This window comes from Poecilia reticulata, chromosome 16, assembly GCF_904066995.2.
Source record: "Poecilia reticulata chromosome 16, P_reticulata-male-v2, whole genome shotgun sequence".
Classification (NCBI taxonomy): domain Eukaryota; kingdom Metazoa; phylum Chordata; class Actinopteri; order Cyprinodontiformes; family Poeciliidae; genus Poecilia; species Poecilia reticulata.
Genome location: NC_088845.1, coordinates 4,409,765 through 4,430,388, shown reverse-complemented (window position 1 = coordinate 4,430,388; position 20,624 = coordinate 4,409,765). Strand labels below are relative to the sequence as shown.

Genomic DNA, 20,624 nt, shown 5'->3' with positions numbered 1-20,624 from the left:
CGTCATTCCTACCTAATGTTTCATTTGATTAGGATGATCTGTTAAATATTGGTTTAGGTATTTACCATAGAAACCTTTATATCTAAGTATTTATCAATTTAGGACATTTAGAATGCAGCTTCTGTAGAGACACAGGATCCAGGATCTAATTTAATCTATGCTCAAGGATAAATTCATATTTACATAATTACACTTTTGTTGCTTTCTTTTTAAGGTTATTTGTTCTTATTGAAAAGACTTGTATGACATCATCTGCTGTTCATTGCCCTTCTTATTTATGGATTTTATAAAAATATGTACGTCGTTCCTTGGGAAGATTTGGATCTGCAACTTATTTTTCAAAAATATCATCAAAATGGAATTTTTTCATTTTCAGTCTTTATTTCCTACCTTATTTTAAAAAAAATTATTCTGTCCTCCATCCATCCATCTATCCATCCATGCAACCATCCGTCCTCTCTTCCTTCCTTTCTCTCTTTTTACAGTGTTTTGCTCCACATTTCCGTAAGTTTTGTTGCAACATCTTATTGCTCTCTGTGTCTCTCCTTATCGCTTTCAAAGCTATAAAAACTGAAGGCTCATACTTTAACTGTGGGAAGTATGAAAGGAGATTATCTCTGGACATAAATTTCAAATACAGAGCGGATCAATAAAAGAAAACAATAAAAGAATACATTGCCGGATGAAGCAGAGTCTTCAGATCGGACTGCTTCAAACCGGCTGGGTGGATGTCTGGGCTGCTGCTTCACAGATATTTATCCTGACTTCCTGTTCCTTGTAGGAAAAACTGTCCATAAGGTTTTATCATATGTGAAGATAAATGTTCTCCTCAATTACTTTCTGACCTTCCAACTGTTGTGAATCACTGCTTGGCTAAATGTTTGGGTGGTTCTTGGACTGCAGCATGTTAATTGCCTGATTGGATGCAGCTGTGAAGGCGTTAAAGGAAGCTGAAGTTCACAGTTCAATCTGTTGCTGCCTTAAATACAGCCTGAGGTAGGGGTGTGCCTTTCCAGGTCCATTTATTCGATATTTTACATGTTGTCGACTCAGTTCTTTATTACTGCTTTACGGTTACACTCCTGAGAGATTTACAACAGTGAGGTTATCATCTGAAGGAGTTTTTCAGCTTATCAAATCACTAGTTATTAAATTATTGTTATGGCCCTGAATGGATCAATAGTCTGAACGTGTTTTCCATGTTCATTCGATGTAAGGAGGACATTGCTTGTGAGACACTTTGCCCACTTTCCAGTCTCGGTCCAGAGCTGGAGGTAACGATCTGAAAACTGAGCTTTCTCAAAATCACAGAGGGAAACCCCCTTTCCCTTCCCCTCTGCAGCAATTTAACTGTTTTTCTTTTTCTTACTTGAGCTGAGGTTTTAAAAAGTCAGTTATGTGCTGTATGACTTTCATGACCTCTGGGCCCATGAAACCTGAAAGAAAAGCATTCCTGGCTTCCTTCCTGTGAACCGTCCTTTCCTGCAAATACGTGGCTTCTGTCCGACTGCAGGGAGACGGGCCAAAAGATTAAGTCTGGGGCCGTGCCCCTGCAAAAAGCTTGTAAAGCCCGCAGTATGATAGATCCCAAAGGTTCTACATTAATTTGAAAACATCTTGACGTGACCTCTGATGGAAGCAGACAAATCAGCACGGTTACGCGCTCAAAGCGTCTGAGCTTCTGCGAAGCTCATTTACACTTTATATCCAGTTTCCAGGGTGGTGGTGTGTGTTGAGAAAATAAGAGGTCATTCATAAAAAGCTCCATAAACATCTTGAATATCTAAAATTTTCTCACTTACAGGGATGTAAACTGTGAACAGTTAAATGATGCAATTTGTTTTTATTGCGTAGCTCCACCCAACTCTGTCTGACTGAGGATGTTCACCCAGTCAGACATATTACTCAACTAATTGAGATAACTAACTTTTGTCCTGAAGTGGAATTAATTTACAATGTGGAAACTGGCCAAAAGCACTAATATGATACATGAGAAAGCTACAAATACATTTTTGACGTGTTTGCAGAATTTCCATAGAAATAGCAACATGCAGTCAGCTGATCAAATGCAGACAGCATTTCTTTCTGTGTTAATAGATTAATGCAGTTGCATGTTTAATAGACAGGCAGGTGGATGTCTATTAAATATGAATGTAGAGCACAGAGAGAGTTGCTGCTTCATAGCAAATTTTTTATATATTTTTGTGCATTTTTATTGTTCTCTAGTAAATATTTGTTTCTAAATGCATCTTCCTTTCACAGTCATACTTTCCATCTCCACCTAAAGAAATTAATTGTAAAGCTGCATTTCGTGTTTTTATTTAGTTTTTAAATCTGATTAAAGAGCCTTCCATTTATTCTTTACTCTAATATAAAATGACAAATGATGCCCTAGTGGCAGCTGTCTGCATACTGTGAGTTCACATGAAGCTTTTATTTAAAATGTAGCAGCCAAGTTTGTGTTGGATGAATCAACTCTGAGCTTTATGTTCACTCTTTGTGGGAAAGTGCTTCCCTTACTCTGTGGACTCTTCTGATGCCAGAACCCATGACTAGAAATTCAATTTAAACTCACGTTCCAATGTTTAAAGAGCCAGTCCAACTTCTCCCCCCTACAGCGTCCCACCGGCTGCAGGGGGCTTTAGCCTCAGAGCCGCTGGGAGCTCCAGCTCCCGTCTGCAGACAGTAGAAACATTACAAAGTGTCATGACCTCAGGTAATTCCCACATGATTAAGACAACCCAAAAAGGAACATTCCCTACAAATCTATAGTCTTAAAATTGCCACTTCTCAAATGTAATTTACTTTAAATGTGCTTCCTTGAACAGGTTAGGAAAGGTCTGTGGACTACAGAACACGTTTATCAAACTTTTTGCACAAAATCAATCTTAGATCATGAGATTTGAGTCTACTCACTTCTGCCTATTTTGAGCTCTTTTCAAAATTTGCTGTTTTAGGGTCTCTTGTAACTTTTACTCTAAATAAGCTACTAATGACTCAACTCAGCATTTACACTTGCGTGTGAAAATGGTTGCAAACAGAAGTGCAATTATACAACTGTACATCTTTGAAAAACACAAGAATGCAGCAATTGGTTGTTGAATGATAAGTCAACAACAAAACACGCGTCTTTCCCTTTTTACAGCAGCCATTGTACAGCGCCTGCCTGCAGTGGTGAAACCAGCTGATCAATTGAGCTCAGCTGGGGATGCTAGGTGATCTAATGTGGCTTAACAATCGAAAGGTTTTTGAAATGGCTCATTTTCCAGACACAAAAAAAACAGTAATGTATTTCTAAAAATGGCTGGGTGTGTTTTTTAAGTACTTGTGTTGTTTTAGAAACAGTTGGGACAAAATAGAAGTAAAAAAAAAAGTGGAACTCCATTTTATATCATGGTTTTTCTTCTCATTTTTTGGATGACTTGTCTCAGAAAGTTTAGTCATATTTTCAACAATTGTGAAATCTCCATTTCAAGAGACAAGTGTTTTTCTGCCACACATATTTCCACCTTCATGTCACTGACCCCAGAATCCACAGGCATGGATTTAGTGTCCCTCTTCTTTCATCCTTCCACGTTTATGTGACCATGTGTGAAAGTTTTCTGGCTACATAGCATGTGAGAAGCTTGTGGTCAGATCAGGTCAAATCCCCCAACCTTTCTCTGTTGCCATCTAGTGGTTAATATTCCTATAACCCATTTGCCATAAGGCATGGTGCTTTTCTTATGTTTTCTTTCTTCACATTGTCTCTTTCTTCTTAAAACGTAAGCTTTCATTTTCTTCTCTTTACATCACAGAGCCAGTTTCCTTTGAGCCTCCCTGTAGCCGTCTCTTCTTCACACACTCACACCTCAGCCAGCCCTGTGGTGCTTCCAGCGTGCAGCAACTGACACTCAGTTAAAAGCTGCTGGGTGGGTCCTAATTATTTCTTTGAAGACTCGCTTTTCCTCCCCGTCTGAGCTTCTGATGGGTTTCACTTTAAAGAGGCCAGACGCACACAAACACGGCAGCAGAGTCAGGCAGCCTGCCTTGTGTGTCAGAAACAACTTAAATGTTGTCTCCAGCCTGCTGATTTATAAGAACACGGTGCTTAAATTTGCATTGTGAAACAGCATGTTGAGTTTGGAGAAGCCTCTTGCTTTGTCAGCCAGTCAGTTTCCCTCTATCTCCTCTCAATGCCGTGTTTTTGCCTTTGTAACATTGCCTGTCTCATATTTTGCTGCGACATGACCATTGAGGAAGATCAGTTTCATAACATTAATATAGTGAACTTTGCCAAAAATAGTATTAGTAACAGGAGCTTCTCATTCCTTAAACAACCATAGCAGAATAATATGCATTTTTATGGCAAAGCAAAGACGCAACTCGGTTTCAGAAACGCTGAGTTTATTTGTATCTAAGGAAGAAAAGCAACTAAGACTGAAACAGGCAGAAGTTTTGTTAAAAATTATTCAACCATTTGTTAAAAACAAAGACAAATAATGAAACATTGGAATCAATTATTTCTTTGGGGGGGACAGAGATCGGATCAGTACAACGGTGTACGACCGTAGGGAGAAAAGGAGGAGTACATTTCCACTAAACAAGATTATACAAAGAAATTTCCTAAAACATAAAAAATAAAGAGGAAAAGTTTGAGCTTCAACAGTTAAAAATTTGCAAGAAGAAACTTGGAGAAACTTGGATTTTCAAAAGCCAAAAATGTTTGACTTTTGAAACTTAGTTTCTGGCAAAAGTTCACTCCTGTTCTTCTATCTACCACGACCCTAGTATGTGTTGTAGATTAATAATACTAAAACCACTGTTTAGTTAGAAAAACAAAAGAGCATAGTTTACAATCTGTGATCAAACAAAGAAGATTAAAAATGTTAACTGGGCTAAAAATGAGACTTCGGTTTCTTGGGAAATCTAAAATCTCCATTAATAAATTACTAAACTGATGGTGAGTAAAATGAGCTTCCTCAGGATGGCTGGACTCAGCCTTAGAGAAAAGGTGAGGAGCTCCGTCATCTGGAGGGAAACCAAAGTAAAGCCTCTGCTTCTCCACATCAAAAGGAGTCAGTTGACTAAACTAGCTAAATCAATTGCAGTGAAACTGAAACATGTCCATAGTTCAGATTTAATGATTCAGGGTGAATGATGCAACATCTGTCCATTCATTCTTCCACCGTTCAATGACACAGAAACTCTGACTTCCCTTTCTGACTCTATGGAGCTCAAAAGTGAAAAAGAGTCCAACAGTTTCTGCGAGTGGGATCAGATTCTTGGACCACCTCGGATTCTTCCTGTTGATGCGGAGAAGCAGCAGCTAGTCACAAGATATCGATCATTAGCAACTAAACAGGATGTTGGATGCAAACTAAAAAATAAAATTGGTGCAACATGTTGAGAGAAGGTGATAAAGGACTGGCAGCCATCAGTTCAGTGGCTACCCACAAGAAAGATCCATGAATCTGCTTTGGTTGATCAGGTCTTGATTTTCTGACATACATTTTCAAGAAACATATGACGCCCATTATTAAGGTAATGCATGTCAAATGCAGAAACAACACAAGAACTTATAGAGCTTAGTGCATTTTATTCTATGTTGACTGAAATTTAAAAACTCTACAAAACAGAAATCTTCTAAAAGCTGTTTTGTTTTCAAATTTCCACATATATTCCTTATTTCACAACTAGAGCAAAAATCTAGCACCTCCCACCTCCCTCACTGTTATTAACAACATGCTTAATATCTTTAAACTCTTAGGAACTTCAAACACAAATTAGATTATTTTAAACAAAGCTGAAATCAAATTTTAAAATAATAGGACCATAGAAGCATAAAGACGACTTTGAAAACACATGGAGGTCTAAGAACAGGTGGCCAAACCAAATGGGAATAAATCAAACTTCTTTCAACTGGAACAGCAGCCAGTGGAGGATAAAACCATGAAATGAGACAGGAGAGTTGTTGGTAAGGTTAAAAGCATATTATTATCAAGTCATATGATTATTTCTACCTTATCATTAAAATTCTTTGAACAAAGCAGCAACCTGTTCATGAATATTTGAAATCAAGTCAGAAATACATGCTCTTAGTAAGTAGCTTGTTGGAAGTGGGTTTGCACACTTCATTTTTCTGGGGCCACACAAAGTTTGGTGAAGGCTGGTCAGCTGGGGCCACAGAACATTTGGGCTGGTACAACAAATCCAAAAATTATATTGGAGTTTCAGGAGTTTTAATAAGTATGTTGCTATTAGAGCTGATCAAAAAATAATTCTAATGATAAAAAAAGCTTTAAAAGAAAAAAAAAAACCCTTTAAGTTAATATTTTTACAAGAATATGGGTGAAGCACACATTTTTTTTGTCCTTACTAACTTCAAACCACACTAAACTTTTGCTGTCCTAAGTCGGCTATAAAAATTATTTCTATTTTCTAAATGCCAGAACATTTTCAATTTTAGTGTCATTAGATCACATCAAAGCTCTTCCTTCAAGTCACATTTCCACACTGTATTCCAGTTTTTCACTTTTGGAAGAACCACAGACTTCTTCTTCAGTGAGCCGCCTTCCAGCCCATGTAAGAGCAGGACTTGTTTTAATGTGGAATGACATGTCCTGCTCCAACCACCATTTTCCTAAGGCCTTTTGCATTTGTTTGTGGGGCAGATTACCAGTTTTCTTCCTGAAGATTATGATGGCTGGAAGAGATTTGCAGCAGAAAATTGTTTGAATAATTAACTGTAGCTCTTTCAGAAATCTGAAGGTACGTGAACACTTGTCTGCATTTTTCTCTTTCTGATATCTTGGCTTATTTTGTTGTTTTTTCCCATGATGGCACACCAGGAAGTGATGAATTGGTTCCTTTTATTTAACTGAAAATTTGTAAACTAACCTGTCAGAAGCTTACAAAACCATGACGTCAATATCAGGGCACATTAATCTAAGCGCATCTAAGATTCTAACTTTAAATAAAGTAATACAAAAAAATCGAATTCTTATTCTGGCACCTAGCTGAGGAAATGATTACGGTAATCATAATTTACATAAAAATTCTGAAATGAATATATTCCTATAATACTGAAATACTGTCCCTCTTTTGCAAAATTGACCAACATATCAAGTTTTACTTTGCTGTTGTATATAGCTCATTATGTAAATATTGCAATTCAAAATATGTAAATGTATATTAATCAAAACACTAAATATTTATAGGGGGGACTTTGTTTATTTCTGGAAGCCATACGGTTTTAGTTTTTAGTTTCTTTTAGCGCAGAGGTTCAGTAGCTGGCGAACAGAAGCCGATCCGCTGTCATTATTAAAAACTCGGCGGCAGAAACAAACTGAGGCGTGGAGCTGCAGATCTGAAGCAGCGGACCACAGACTGCGTCTGACGGAGGTTCGCAGAGGTCTGGAAGCCAGAGGGAGGGAGGGAGGTCCCGGGCTGCGCAGAGGAGGCAGGACTTTCTGGCTCCGTGGTGCGCTCCGACACCAGAGGTCCGCTTTAATGTCAGAGGAGGAGTGGAAGCAGGTCGGCTTTTAACACCGCGCAGACACGGAGGCTGCGTGCAGTCCTGAACAGACAAACATCGAGCATCAGTGCGTAAAACGGAATGTTTGGATTGACGCCTCAGATTTAAGATTGTTTTTCCCCACTACTACTATTTTTAAGGCTCAGTGCGCTCCACGGCTTCTCTAAGGACACTAATTAACTGGATTTGTGGCTGTTCTTTTCCTCATAAATGACTTTAATCTCACAATGGACCCAGTTTCCCCTGCAGAACCTGTGCAGACGCGCTGTCTCCTGCCTGCAGGCGCGTCTTTGTCATTTTAATGTCGCTGTCATTACCGCGCGTCTGTCTGATTGTCGCTCCGCATTTCAGAGCAAGCTAACAAACTGGGGAGTCTCTCTGCTGGTTGCAAGACAGACTCTTGTGGACTTCTGATCCTTAGTTTTTTTTTTGTTTGTTTGTTTGTTTTTTATTGGAATATTTTTGTGTATCCAAACTTTTTGGTCGTGTCTTCCTGGAGCAAACCGATGATGTCGCCCCTCTGCTTGAACCCTTCCTCCCGGTCCACCTGTAGGTTTTTCCTCTGCTTTTTGTGGCTTCTACAAACGCCCCGCTCTTCCTCTCCGCTAATTACAGGTAAGATTAAAGGGATCAAATGGCTTCATAATAACACATCACAACACCCACTGAGCGTAAGAAAATCTCCTGCAAACCGCTGGTTATTTAGTCTGCTGCCGCGTCTCTGCGCTCCTGCTGCCTCCAGCGCACCAACCCCGGAGCCGCGCTGCTGCCTCTCGGTGTTTTTCATCAGCGGTAATTTAGCGGCGAAGTTCTGGGTACGATCTTTCGGCATTCGCCTGCAGGTCGGCGCATGATCACCATGGGAATCAACACATAAACAAGATCCTGGTTGAACACGTTTATTTATGACAGAGAGTCGCATGGTGTTTGATTCGGTAAGACACAGCCAATTTGTTGTCTTAATCTTTAAGTGTGAATCACAATTTTACAAGATAATTGAATTCTTAGAACTTCACGGAGAATCAGGAACGATGACACCAGCTTATGAAGCTTCTCCAAAATCATCCCCTCTGCGTCCTGGGGAAGGAATGAAGTTTGTGTTTTATTTCACTCTTCCATCGCGCGTACATTAACATTTCTGTACTACTTACTTAATAACTTTAAAAAAAAAAAAAGACTCAATAATTTCAATGTTCAGGATAAAAGGTCCCTGTTAACTTGTGATCTTTGCTGAAATTATAGTTTGTGCCACTTGGAGAGTTCTAATTACATCGTTTTTTAGTTAAAAACAGGCTGTGAAGATTGAACGGCTTTTCTGTCCTTCATCCTCAAGACTTTCCTGCGTCTCTGTTTTTGTTGAACGCTTGCTCTTCGTCTGACATCCACGTTTTTGCAGCACTGCAGAGGTTTTAGAGAGTGAGATGCAGAGTGGATGAAAAATTGATGAAGTGTTGCGGGATTCTTGACAGCTTCACGACTGATAGGACTTGCGCGTCTCTGCAGCTTTTAATAATCTGAAAATCCTGCAGATTCATTTAGTTATTTTTCTTCTGGTTTCCAAAACTCAATCTGGCTTAGTTGATGTGTTTTAATTCCAAGGATATAAAGACCAGAAGCTGTCGGGACCAACTTAGGGCTTCCGAGATCCAAACTCGAAAATAATTTTTATGTGTCCTCCACTTTTTGGCAGCTATCCCTCTGTCTGACTCCAACACATGAAGATGAGGGTAAAATATGCATCAGATGGGCCTTCGTTGACACAAAACAATTAAAATTTGGGCAGATAAATAACAATGTGATTTAAAGCAGGCAACACTTTCTGCACATATCAGGTTTTCTGGTTCCAAGACTGAGGAGTTTTATTTCTGGTCCTGGGAACCCTGAATGATTATCACTCAGATGAGCTGAAGGGTCAAAATTGATCATACTTGACCAACATCTCTGAATTATCATTTCCGCAACCTTAAGATCATTAAAATCATTTTGAAATCTATCATTTTATGAACAGGAAACCAGTTCTTTAGGATCCATTTTCCTAATGTTGGCCAGGGATTTATGAGCTGCACCTGCCTCATTAACTCCTTATGCTATTTATACTATTTCTTTATTTGTTAGAGACACCTTCATAAAAATATAACTTGCCAAACACAGAATTATGCACAAGTTTTTTGCATCCTGTGCTGACAGAAAAACATTGAGATTTTATGTGATTGATAGAATTCAAGTTTGAGTCCGTAATGACACCAAGGTTGTTATATATGTTGTGGGGTTGATTTTTTTTTTAGCATCACTGATACCTGTGTTTCTTATACTTTTGGGCTGAAAAACGATACCTTCTGTGTTTTCATAAAGCTGGTGGGATTCCTTGCCCATTCACTCCTTGATTATTTAGACAAACTGGTTCAGAGACTGTAAGGTACTGCGGTCATACGCAGTCTCAAAAATATCAATTTGTGTCTCATCAGCATAGAAATGCAGCAAGAGAAACATAATCTGAGCAACAGATGTTAAGTAGAAGGAGTCTAAGAATAGAGCCCTGGGGAACCTCAGAGTTCTCTATTGTTTGCTGAGATTTACAGTTACCAAATGACAAAAAGTAGACCCAACCTCGGCCCAACGAGACCTGGAGCAGTTTATCATGGTACACTTAAACAGCGTGGCAGCGCAGCAGGTGGAAATGAAGGTCATTCTGTTCTCTGCAGGATTGTGTTGTGATCAAAAGTACAACATTTCTGGTCTAAATGCACTTCACAACAGAGCACCTGAATGAATAATTTAAATCCAACTGTTTGCACAACTAAATTGGTGAAATTTACCCCAACGCCTCAAATAAAGTTTAAAAGATTATTAATGCATTAATCTGTTAAAAATCAACAACTTTGAGTTATTTGGAGTTCAACACTATTGTATGAAAACATCCTGAAACCAGAGATTGACCGCAAAATGTAACGTTTGACTTGTGCAATGAAACATTAAAATGCTGGAGATTTTAAATAGAACTGTACAAATTTTAATCCTTTATTCGTAAGTCTCAAAAGCAGCAACCTAAAACTGGTCACAAAACTGGTTTTGCTCATATGTGTTGAAAAAGCAGCGCATATCTATATGTTAACTGAGGTGATGGCCTCTTGTTCTCATTATTTTTTCCTTACAACTGTCTGAATTCTTCCCCTTGAAAAATATGTTTTTATGTGGTTTTCTTTACCCTCCAGAACTGTAGGGTTAAATTCTCCCACCTGTAGTTCATTTAGTTTTCTCAGTCGATTCCTTTTTCAGATTCCCTTCTTTAACAAGTTTAAGCGCCTCAGTGGGATGTAGAAAAAAGGAGCAGTTGAAATAAGATCAACACCCCCTTTATGAGCAACCAGTGAAGAAAGGTTATATTTTTAAGTAATTAGCATTATCCCATTATTTTCTGCCATCTTTGGTTCTTTTTTTCTGTTCTGCTCGAGGTAGTTTCAGTTTAATGTAAGAAGGAGATTTTAATCTTTATTGATGTCCTGGTTAAATAAAGGTCAGAGAATGTAAATAATTTGCTCAGCTTGATGAGTGTATAGGTCTGAGGTAAAATCAACGTAACCTTTGCAGAAATCTGTGAGAAAAAGACAAACACAACAGCTGAATAACAAGACGCTAAGAGTTTTTGGGTCCCAGACGGATCCCCAGTGCCTCCCCGCCCTCGTTTACCCCCCCTAACACTTACAACCCTGCAATTTTAATTATGCTCGAAGGTTGTAAATTTTACAGTGGTGGTGGAGTCGGCAGGGTTTGTCTGCTCTGCCCGAATCCACAGGCTGGATTTTACTGCCGAAGTCAGACAGCACGACTCGTTACTACAGGAATCCCTCCACTACGGATGATAGAAAACACGTACAGCTGTTACGTAAGGTCCAGTTTTTAATCAGTATTGTTAATGTGAACAGACCGCATCGTCTGATTGCCATACATTTTGTTTATTGCAGTCACAGATCAGTGAATGACCTGAAAATCTCCCCTTTAAATGCTGAATATCGGTCCGACTCAAACTATGTACACATTGCTTTAGTTTGGGATGTGGGTTCAGGAAATGGTTAACTCCTGATCTATCATAATTTACTCAAACTGAAGAGACATCAGGTCAGAGGTTACAGCGCAAAGATAAAAAGAAATGACCCGGTGTTGCTCAAAATGTTTTAACCTTACAGTGTCTATGTAGCAGCATGACTTCCTGGAGAATATTGTGATTTTCATCACTCTGTAAGTAGATCTCGGATTAACTGTAAGCTTTCTTGATGGAGACTCTGTTAATCCCCTACGTAAGAAGCAGCGATGCAAACTAGGGCTGTATTGATACAATAATCTCACGATACAATACTATACACGATATTCTGCTCACAATACGATATATATTGCGATATTCAGCAAACAATACAATTCAATGCACCTTTGCGATTTTCTGAAAGATTTTAGAGGGACAGAGTGATTTTGGTGACATTTTGTGACTGTTATAGAGTTGGATTGAATTAATTTAACTGAAAACTGATTAAAAGCACCAACTACCTGGCTCTGGTTGGACACAGACTTAAAGTCGACGGCTGAACAAAATGAATTAAAGAAGTGGTGAGAAAACATGCTTCTTTTAATTGAAACAGTACAAACTGTACAAACCGGTGAAGCAAGCAGTGAGTGAGCAAGGTGACAGTTGGATGTTACGATACTTGCGGATGAATATCGATTTTTTTCTAGGAAAGAAAATATTGATATATATCGCAAAATCAATATTAATACACAGCCCTTATGCAAACTGAAGTCATTTATTGCGAACTGGGAATGAAGGTTTTACATCAGGGAGTCAAAGTGATGGAAGCCTCTTGAAAACACGACAGTTTGATTGCATTGGCTGCGTGATTCAGAATCAGATGTTTACACGAATCACAATGGGAATTATTGGCTTTTATTCTACATAGATTCCCCAGAGAGGACAATTTGGTCAGAACTGCCACTAAAGTTAAACATCATTTACAGCAACTTCCACTCTTATTGGTCTCATGGGTGAAAAGTGTATAAAAATCTTTAAAATACTAAATATTTTATTGCAGTAGCAGGATTTCACACTGGAAAAGTAGGGAGCATCAACTTTTATTTGAGAGAATATGTTTAGTCGGGGAGGGGGATTGAATTTAAGTAAATAATTGTTTTCACCAGAATTAGTGGTGCCACACTCATTGGCACCCCTGCTGTTAAAACTTTGTACAGCCCTCTCTTTCCTCATTTCCAGAGGACTTTGTGTTCTCCTATAACATTTCACAAGGCTTTGGCCACTTCTGTTGAGACAATCTGATCGTGGGTGTCCAACTCTAGTTTTCAAGAACTACTGTCCTGCCACTTTTGGACGTATTCCTTCTCCAACAAACTTTTATTGAATGATTGAATTACCTCATCTGTCATTCACCTCTGCAGAGAACTGGTAGTGAGTCATTCATTTGATTCAGGTATGTTGGAGCAGGGATGCATCTAAAAGTTGCAGGATGACAGCTGTTGGGGAATAGAGCTGGACATTCCTGTTTTAAATTTTCAGTCTGGAACTGAGGTGACCATAGAAATGTAACGTTCAGACCTGAGGACCCGAAATTTCAGTCAGACACAGAGTAAAATCAATAAGGTCTTTATTGAGAACCGGGTTATAGGGACGGGGAACCACGAGCCAGGAGCAGGAACCTCTGAGGACAGAGAATCAGGTTAGAGGGTTGTAGGTAGGAGGGGAAGGCCAAAAGTCTGTAAGGGAAAAGATCACTAACCTTCCTGGGGTTGTGGGGGATGAGGGATCCAGGTAGCACAGTGGAAAAGACAAGTGGCACAGGACTGGGAGGCACAGGGTTTAGGACAGACAGGACCAGACAAACGTATCTGAGGGTTGGGCGAAGAGCAGTGGTCAGGTCACGGAAAAAAGGTCCAGTACTAGCAGGCAATCTCAGGCAGACAAATCCAAGGGCGAGGCAGGAGGCAGAGGTCAAAAGGCAGAAACAGGGTCGAGACCAGAAAACAGAAGCCAGTGAAGAATCCGACGTGGGCAAGGCAAGGCAGGGAAATCCAAGGGTCAAAATGTGTTCGTGATCGTGGTCAGGTCAGGAAGAACGCTGGATATCTACTCATCGATGGCTTTCAAAAATCTGGCACCGTCTGCCTGCCTGAGAGCTGATATAACTGCTGGAGAACAGGTGGAAGACATGAGCCTGATTGTGCTCCAGCGCAGCAGCATGCAGGTGAACCAGATGAGCTTGATGAGGAGTACAGAGGAGAGAAACATAGCAGGCAGACGGGCCAGAAACATGACAGTACCCCCCTCCTAAGGTCCGGCTCCTGACGGACCCTTAGGCTCATCAGGATGGAGGCGGTGAAAGTCCCTCAGGAGAGTCTTGTCGATGACGAAGCGACCAGGAATCCAGGACCGTTCTCTGGTCCATATCCCTCCCAGTCAACCAGGTAATGGAGGCCACGTCCCTTCTCCTGGACCGGAGGATGCGCCGCACGGTGTAGATGGGGTCCCCATCCAGGAACCGGGTGGGCGGGAGGGTCTGGAAGCAGGCTCAAGGCGAGGTGAGGTGTAGGGTTTGACCCGCGACACATGGAATGTGGGATGAACCCTCATAGAACGGGGCAGCTGTAGGCGGACTGCTGCTGGGTTCACAACCTTGGAGATGGGGAAAGGACCAATGAAACGGGGTGCCAACTTCCGACTCTCCACCCGTAGGGGGAGATCCTTGGATGACAGCCAGACCTTCTGGCCAACACTGTAGGTGGGTGCCGGGACACGGTGCCGATTGGCAGATCTGGACTGCACCTCGGACATCTTGACCAGGGTCCTCCTGGCTCTCCTCCAGATCCGTGGCACCGCATAGCTGCAGCGTGAGCGGAGGGGACCTTGGCCTCCCTCTCTTGAATAGAGAAGATGGGTGGCTGGAACCCATGGACAATGTAAAAGGGCGAGAGACCGGTGGAGCTAGACGGAAGGGATTCAAGGCGTGTTCCACCCAGGGTAAGTTGAGTGACCATCTGGTAGGGTCAGAGTCACAAAGGATACGAAGCCTGGTCTCAACTCCTGGTTAGCCCTCTCGGTCTGTCCATCCGTTTGGGGATGGAAACCAGATGATAAACTGACAGATATGCCAAGCATGGCGCAGAACTCCTTCCAGAACCGAGAGACGAATTGGGTCCTCTGTCCGAGACAATGTCAGTGGGAGTCCATGGAGGCGGAAAACCTCCCGAGCCATAATCTCCCCCATCTCCTTAGCGGAGGGGAGTTTCTTGAGGGGAACCAGATGGACCATCTTAGAGAACCTGTCAACGATAGTTAACAGGACAATGAAACCGTCGGAACTGGGCAAACCTGTGACGAAGTCCATGGCGATGTGTGACCAAGGGCGTGATGGGATGGGAAGGGGCCGCAACAGCCCCGAGGGTGGGCGACGAGACGACTTGGCTTGGCAGCATTGATGACAGGCTGTAATGAACTCCTTGACGTCCTTGGTCATGGAGCCCCACCAGAATTGAGACCGGACAGTTTGCAAGGTCTTGCTGATGCCTGGATGACAGAATAGGCGGGACTTATGGCAGAAACCGAGTACCTTGGGGACCAGATGTTCCGGAACAAACAGCCTGTCGGAGGGGCACGAGGTTGGAACCAGAAGATCACGGGTGGCGTCCCTAACCTCCTCCTCCAGCCCGGTCACAGACAGCCTCACAGAGTCTGGGAGGATAAACTCCTCTGCACCCGTGGCCCCCAACTCAGAAGATTCGTGAATTCTTGACAAGGCATCCGGCTTAATGTTCTTGGTCCCAGGTCTGTAAGAGAGAGTAAAATTAAACCGTCCAAAAACAGGGCCCACCTTGCTTGTCTGGGGTTGAGTCGTTTGGCCGCTCTCAGGTACTCCAGGTTCTTGTGGTCGGTCCATACTAAGAATGGTTCCTTGGCCCCCTCCAGCCAGTGTCTCCATTCCTCCAGTGCCAGCTTGACGGCCAAAATTCCCTGTCCCCTACATATAATTGCGTTCAGCGCTGGCTAGGGACCTGGAAAAGAGGCACAAGGATGAATACGGCCGTCAGCGGTTCTCTGACTTAGGACAGCTCCAACCCCAGTGCTGGAGGCGTCGACCTCCACAATAAATTGTCTCGCCGGGTCAGGAGACCGGAGAACGGAGCAGAGGTGAACCGAGACTTGAGTCTGGAGAAAGCCTCCTCTGCCTGCTTGCTCCACACGAACTGGACCTTGGATGAGGTAATGGCATGAAGAGGAGATGCTACTTGGCTATAATTACGGATGAAACGACGGTAAAAGTTTGCAAATCCAAGAAATCTCTGTAGCTGTTTGCGGTCAGTGGGAGTGGGCCATTCGGAGACTGCTGAGATCTTAGAGGGATCCATGATCACCTTGTTGGGAGAAATTATATAGCCAAGAAAAGATGTGGTGGAGGTGTGAAACTCACATTTCTCTGCCTTTACAAAAAGATGATTCTGGAGAAGGCGAAGAAGAACCGACCGAACATGGTACTTGTGGGAATCCAGATCCTGAGAGTAGATAAGAATGTCATCGAGGTAACAAATACAAAGTGCCAACCATGTCCCTCATGACGTCATTGACCAGGGCTTGGAAGACTTCTGGTGCATTGGATAGCCCAAAGGGCATGACCAGGTACTCGTAATGACCAGTGGGGTTGTTGAACGCGGTCTTCCACTGATCTCCCTCCCTGATGCGAACAAGATGGTATGCGTTGCGCAGGTCTAATTTAGTGAAAAACTTGGCCCCTTGGATCTGGTCAAAGGCAGAATTCATGAGGGGAAGGGGATACCGATTCTTAACGGTAATGCCATTAAGACCCCTGTAATCTATACAAGGCTTAGAGAACCATCCTTCTTGCCAACAAAAAAAAACCCGCACCAGCAGGAGAAGAGGACGGGCGAATGATACCTGCCTTGAGAGAATCCTGTACGTACCTCCTCATGGCTTGGTTCTCGGAGCAGACAGTGAATACAAACGCCCCTGGGGGTGATGTACCTGGAAGGAGGTCAATGGCACAATCATAGGGCCTATGGGGGGGGAGGGCTGTTGCCCGGGACTTGTTGAACACCTCCTTCAGATCGTGGTAATCAGGTGGCACTTTGGATAAGTCCGGGTAAGTTTCTTCAATGACATTGTCTGGAAGGGAAGGGGTACAGGCAGAGAGCAAACAGGTAGCAGAGCAAGACCTTGACCAGCCCAAAATTTCCTTGGCCTGCCAGTCAATGTGAGGGTTATGCTTGTTAAGCCATGAGGCCCCCAAAATGATGGGCAACTGTGGTGAGTGAATAATAACAAAAGTGATCTCCTCCTGATGATTACCACCAAGCGTCAGGCTGACCTTTTCTGTGATGAGGTTTGACCGGCTAATATGATGTCCATCCAAAGCTAGAACATTATGGACTGATGAAGTGTGGAGGAGCTTGATGTTGAGACCCCTGGCATAAGATTCATCCATGAACTCTGTATCAGCTCCGGAGTCAATGAAGACTGATACCTGGTGGGGAATGGAGGAGACCACAAGGTTAGCAGAGAAGAAAATGAGGAGATGGACAACATGGTATGGCTCAGTTGAACTCCCCTATCCTCTACTGAGCCTGCCCTTTTAATGGACACTTGGCCGCCACGTGACCCTTGCCTCCACAATAGAAACATAAATTCAACTGCCTCCTACGATAACGTTCCTTCAAAAAGCTCCTTGTTCCTCCCAACTGCATCCGCTCAGGATCTGGTGACTCTACTGAGGGAAGGAGAAACTTGTGGCTTTGGACCGAGAACCTGAGTGACCAAATGGGGTCGATGAAACCTCGTTGTGATGTCTCTCCCTTCTCCTTTCAGCGAGGCGAAGGTCTATCCTGGTTGCCAGATCCTCAAGGTCCTTGAGGGACTTAGGGTAATCTCGAGTGGCCAATTCATCTTAATATTTTCATTAAGACCTTGCATGAAAACATCTATTAATGACTCTTGGTTCAAGCTACTGTCTGCAGATAACAGGTGAAAGTCAATGATGTAAGAGGCTACACTCTTACCCCCCTGTTTCAAGGATAGTAGCCCCTAGCTGCCTCCCTCTCAGGAGGATGGGGTCGAAAACCCTGATCAGTTCCTTAGAGAATGTAGAATAGGTCAAACAGGAATCTGATTCATTCTGCCATTCTGCTGTCCCCCACTGTTTAGCCTTACCGGACAGAAGTGAGATAACAAATGCCACTTTGGAGCGTTCAGTAGGGAAAGAGGAGGGCTGCAACTCAAAGTGTATCTCACACTGAGTGAGGAAAGCACGGCACTGGTCAGAGTCTCCTTTAAATAGCTCGGGAGGGTCAGACGAGGCTCCTTGACCACAGCGGGCTGAACTGCAGGGGCTGGTTGGGGAGGTGTCTGTGGTTGTGCCTGGTCAGGAGGAGAAGACATGTTACGAAGCGTGGAAATGATTTCATTCATACCGGTATTAAGGCGACTGATGGCACTCTCAACATTGCTGCGCCAATCTTGTGCCGACGAAGGGTCCATGTTTGGCCAGATTTTTCTGTAACGTTCAGACCTGAGGACCCGAAATTTCAGTCAGACACAGAGTAAAAATCAATAAGGTCTTTATTGAGAACCGGGTATAGGGACGGGGAACCACGAGCCAGGAGCAGGAACCTCTGAGGACAGAGAATCAGGTTAGAGGGTTGTAGGTAGGAGGGGAAGGCCAAAAGTCTGTAAGGGAAAAGATCACTAACCTTCCTGGGGTTGTGGGGGATGAGGGATCCAGGTAGCACAGTGGAAAAGACAAGTGGCACAGGACTGGGAGGCACAGGGTTTAGGACAGACAGGACCAGACAAACGTATCTGAGGGTTGGGCGAAGAGCAGTGGTCAGGTCACGGAAAAAAGGTCCAGTACTAGCAGGCAATCTCAGGCAGACAAATCCAAGGGCGAGGCAGGAGGCAGAGGTCAAAAGGCAGAAACAGGGTCGAGACCAGAAAACAGAAGCCAGTGAAGAATCCGACGTGGGCAAGGCAAGGCAGGGAAATCCAAGGGTCAAAAATGTGTTCGTGATCGTGGTCAGGTCAGGAAGAACGCTGGATATCTACTCACTCGATGGCTTTCAAAAATCTGGCACCGTCTGCCTGCCTGAGAGCTGAATATAACTGCTGGAGAACAGGTGGAAGACATGAGCCTGATTGTGCTCCAGCGCAGCAGCATGCAGGTGAACCAGATGAGCTTGATGAGGAGTACAGAGGAGAGAAACATAGCAGGCAGACGGGCCAGAAACATGACAAGAAAATTGTACATTTTGTGTCTGGTGAACCATTTGAGTTTATTTGGCCACAAGTTTTTGATTATTTTCCTGCTTAAAGAACCAGTGGTAACCCAGTGGTATTTTTTTTTTTACTGTAAATACCTCCAGATTTTTGTTTTAAAATGTTCTGGTATTTAAAGAAAAAAAAAAACCTGTTTGTGGGAAACAAGGAATTAAAAGCTACTAAGCAATCTGCTTTAGGTATATGCATTTTATTAGATGAATATGAGTATATTTAATAAGGCACAAGTGATTTTTTTGTTTTACATAGATTATTGTCTATACATGTCTGGGGAAAACATGAAAGCAAATTTTTTTTCAACATATTTTTCACCAACTGTGCCAATAAATGTGTCAAGTGTTTTAAGTTCTGTCATCCGTGCCAATGTCAAACATCAAATTTAAATATGAGCTTTGAACAAATGTGCTGCATTTTCTAGTTGCTGCACAATGTATGTATGTCAAACTGTTAAAGTTTCAATCAGCAGCGACGACCTGAGTGACAGCATGACTACAAATGGATATGCAAGTGTATAAAAGCAGAAAAATAAATAAATATGCAGTCTACACATTTATCGCATGCAATCGTCCATCTTTATAAATTACCTCCATCCAATTGCAGTTTTATGACGTGGATGACTTTTAATTATCAGTAAGTTGTGATTCAGCAGTCACCCAGATCTGTTCAGTTGATTTCTTTGAGTAGTCTCAGCAGCAAATTGGCCTCTCATCGTTCGGTTCAGATGCTGTATAATCTTTCCCTGGAAACCTTGGCTTAACAAGAACAAAGCTGCAGCCACATCTTTATATCACTTCCACATCTGTGGCTATGCATCATCTCGTTTCCATCCAATAATATTTTTCCCATCTCTGTCACCGTGGGGGGGGGGTGTAGGTCTGAATAAAGCAGATCAGACGCATGAGTAAACATCAGAGCAGTCAGTCTGGAGCAGATTTCTGCGCTCTGAGACGTTGACATCTGTATGCTTCAACCCATAAACCCATGTGTTTGGAGTCGTTTCCCCTCGTTGGTTCAGGTTACATCTGCACTCGTAACAAAGTGACTGAGTTGTGCTTTTAAGACCTGGGTTCAAATGTCACTGCTTTTACCTGGACAGATGAATGAATACAATGGAGGAAAGTTGAACAAATTTACAGAGTTTTTAAAACAGTTCTGGGATGATAATGTCACATTCTCTTGGCATTATCAATAGATTCTTATCTGGATAAGTGAAGAAATAGAAATTACAGAACAATCTCTATATTGTTCTGTAGTGAGGAGCATTTCTAACACTTGAATTAGGAATGCTTCTCACTATTCTGTCCTTCACAGGCACTGAAGCCAGCTGTGACAATGAAGGAGAAGTCCTGCACATCCCCAACATCACAGACAACCCCTGCATCACCTGCGTCTGCCTGGTAGGAACCCATTTTCTTCTCTGCTCACATTAATGAATGCCAAGTTATCAATCCTCCTCTGTTTGTTCTGGTCTCTTTAATGTATAACTTGGTGTTTCCGTTCCAGCTGAACTCCTTTTGAACTCCTTTTGCACTGATAGGGATATTTGCAGAGTCGATCATTTTATCAAAAGATTGCAACAGTAGCAGGATCGTTTCAGCTGGTCTTTCGTGACAGATCAGCGCTTGCTTTGAATGATTTGATTAGATGGTAAACTCTGGCATCAAATTGCATCAGTAAGCAGCTTGTAATTTAAAACAAAATCAAATGTCATGATGCAGCTTTTCCTTGCAGTGAAACACAAAGTGGGTATTGTTTCTTTATACTAGGCGTGCC

General features: G+C 42.4%; 1 protein-coding gene and 1 long non-coding RNA gene across 2 annotated transcripts in view; one reads left to right on the top strand and one right to left on the bottom strand.

The window, feature by feature from the left end:
- Window positions 1–7,281: 7,281 nt before the first annotated feature.
- Window positions 7,282–20,624, top strand: part of bmper (BMP binding endothelial regulator) — a 44,468-nt gene continuing 31,125 nt past the window's right edge. Inside the window, exons 1-2 of the mRNA XM_008430846.2 lie at window positions 7,282–8,131; window positions 20,163–20,248. Of these exons, the coding sequence (XP_008429068.1) occupies window positions 8,023–8,131; window positions 20,163–20,248 (195 nt within the window). The 5' untranslated portion in view covers window positions 7,282–8,022. The remainder of the gene's footprint in view (window positions 8,132–20,162; window positions 20,249–20,624) is intronic.
- LOC145547684 (uncharacterized) lies at window positions 18,120–18,806 on the bottom strand. Its single transcript, XR_014083988.1, has 2 exons — window positions 18,269–18,806; window positions 18,120–18,190 (listed from the first exon to the last, which is right to left on the bottom strand). It is a non-coding gene; the product is annotated as an uncharacterized LOC145547684 (long non-coding RNA).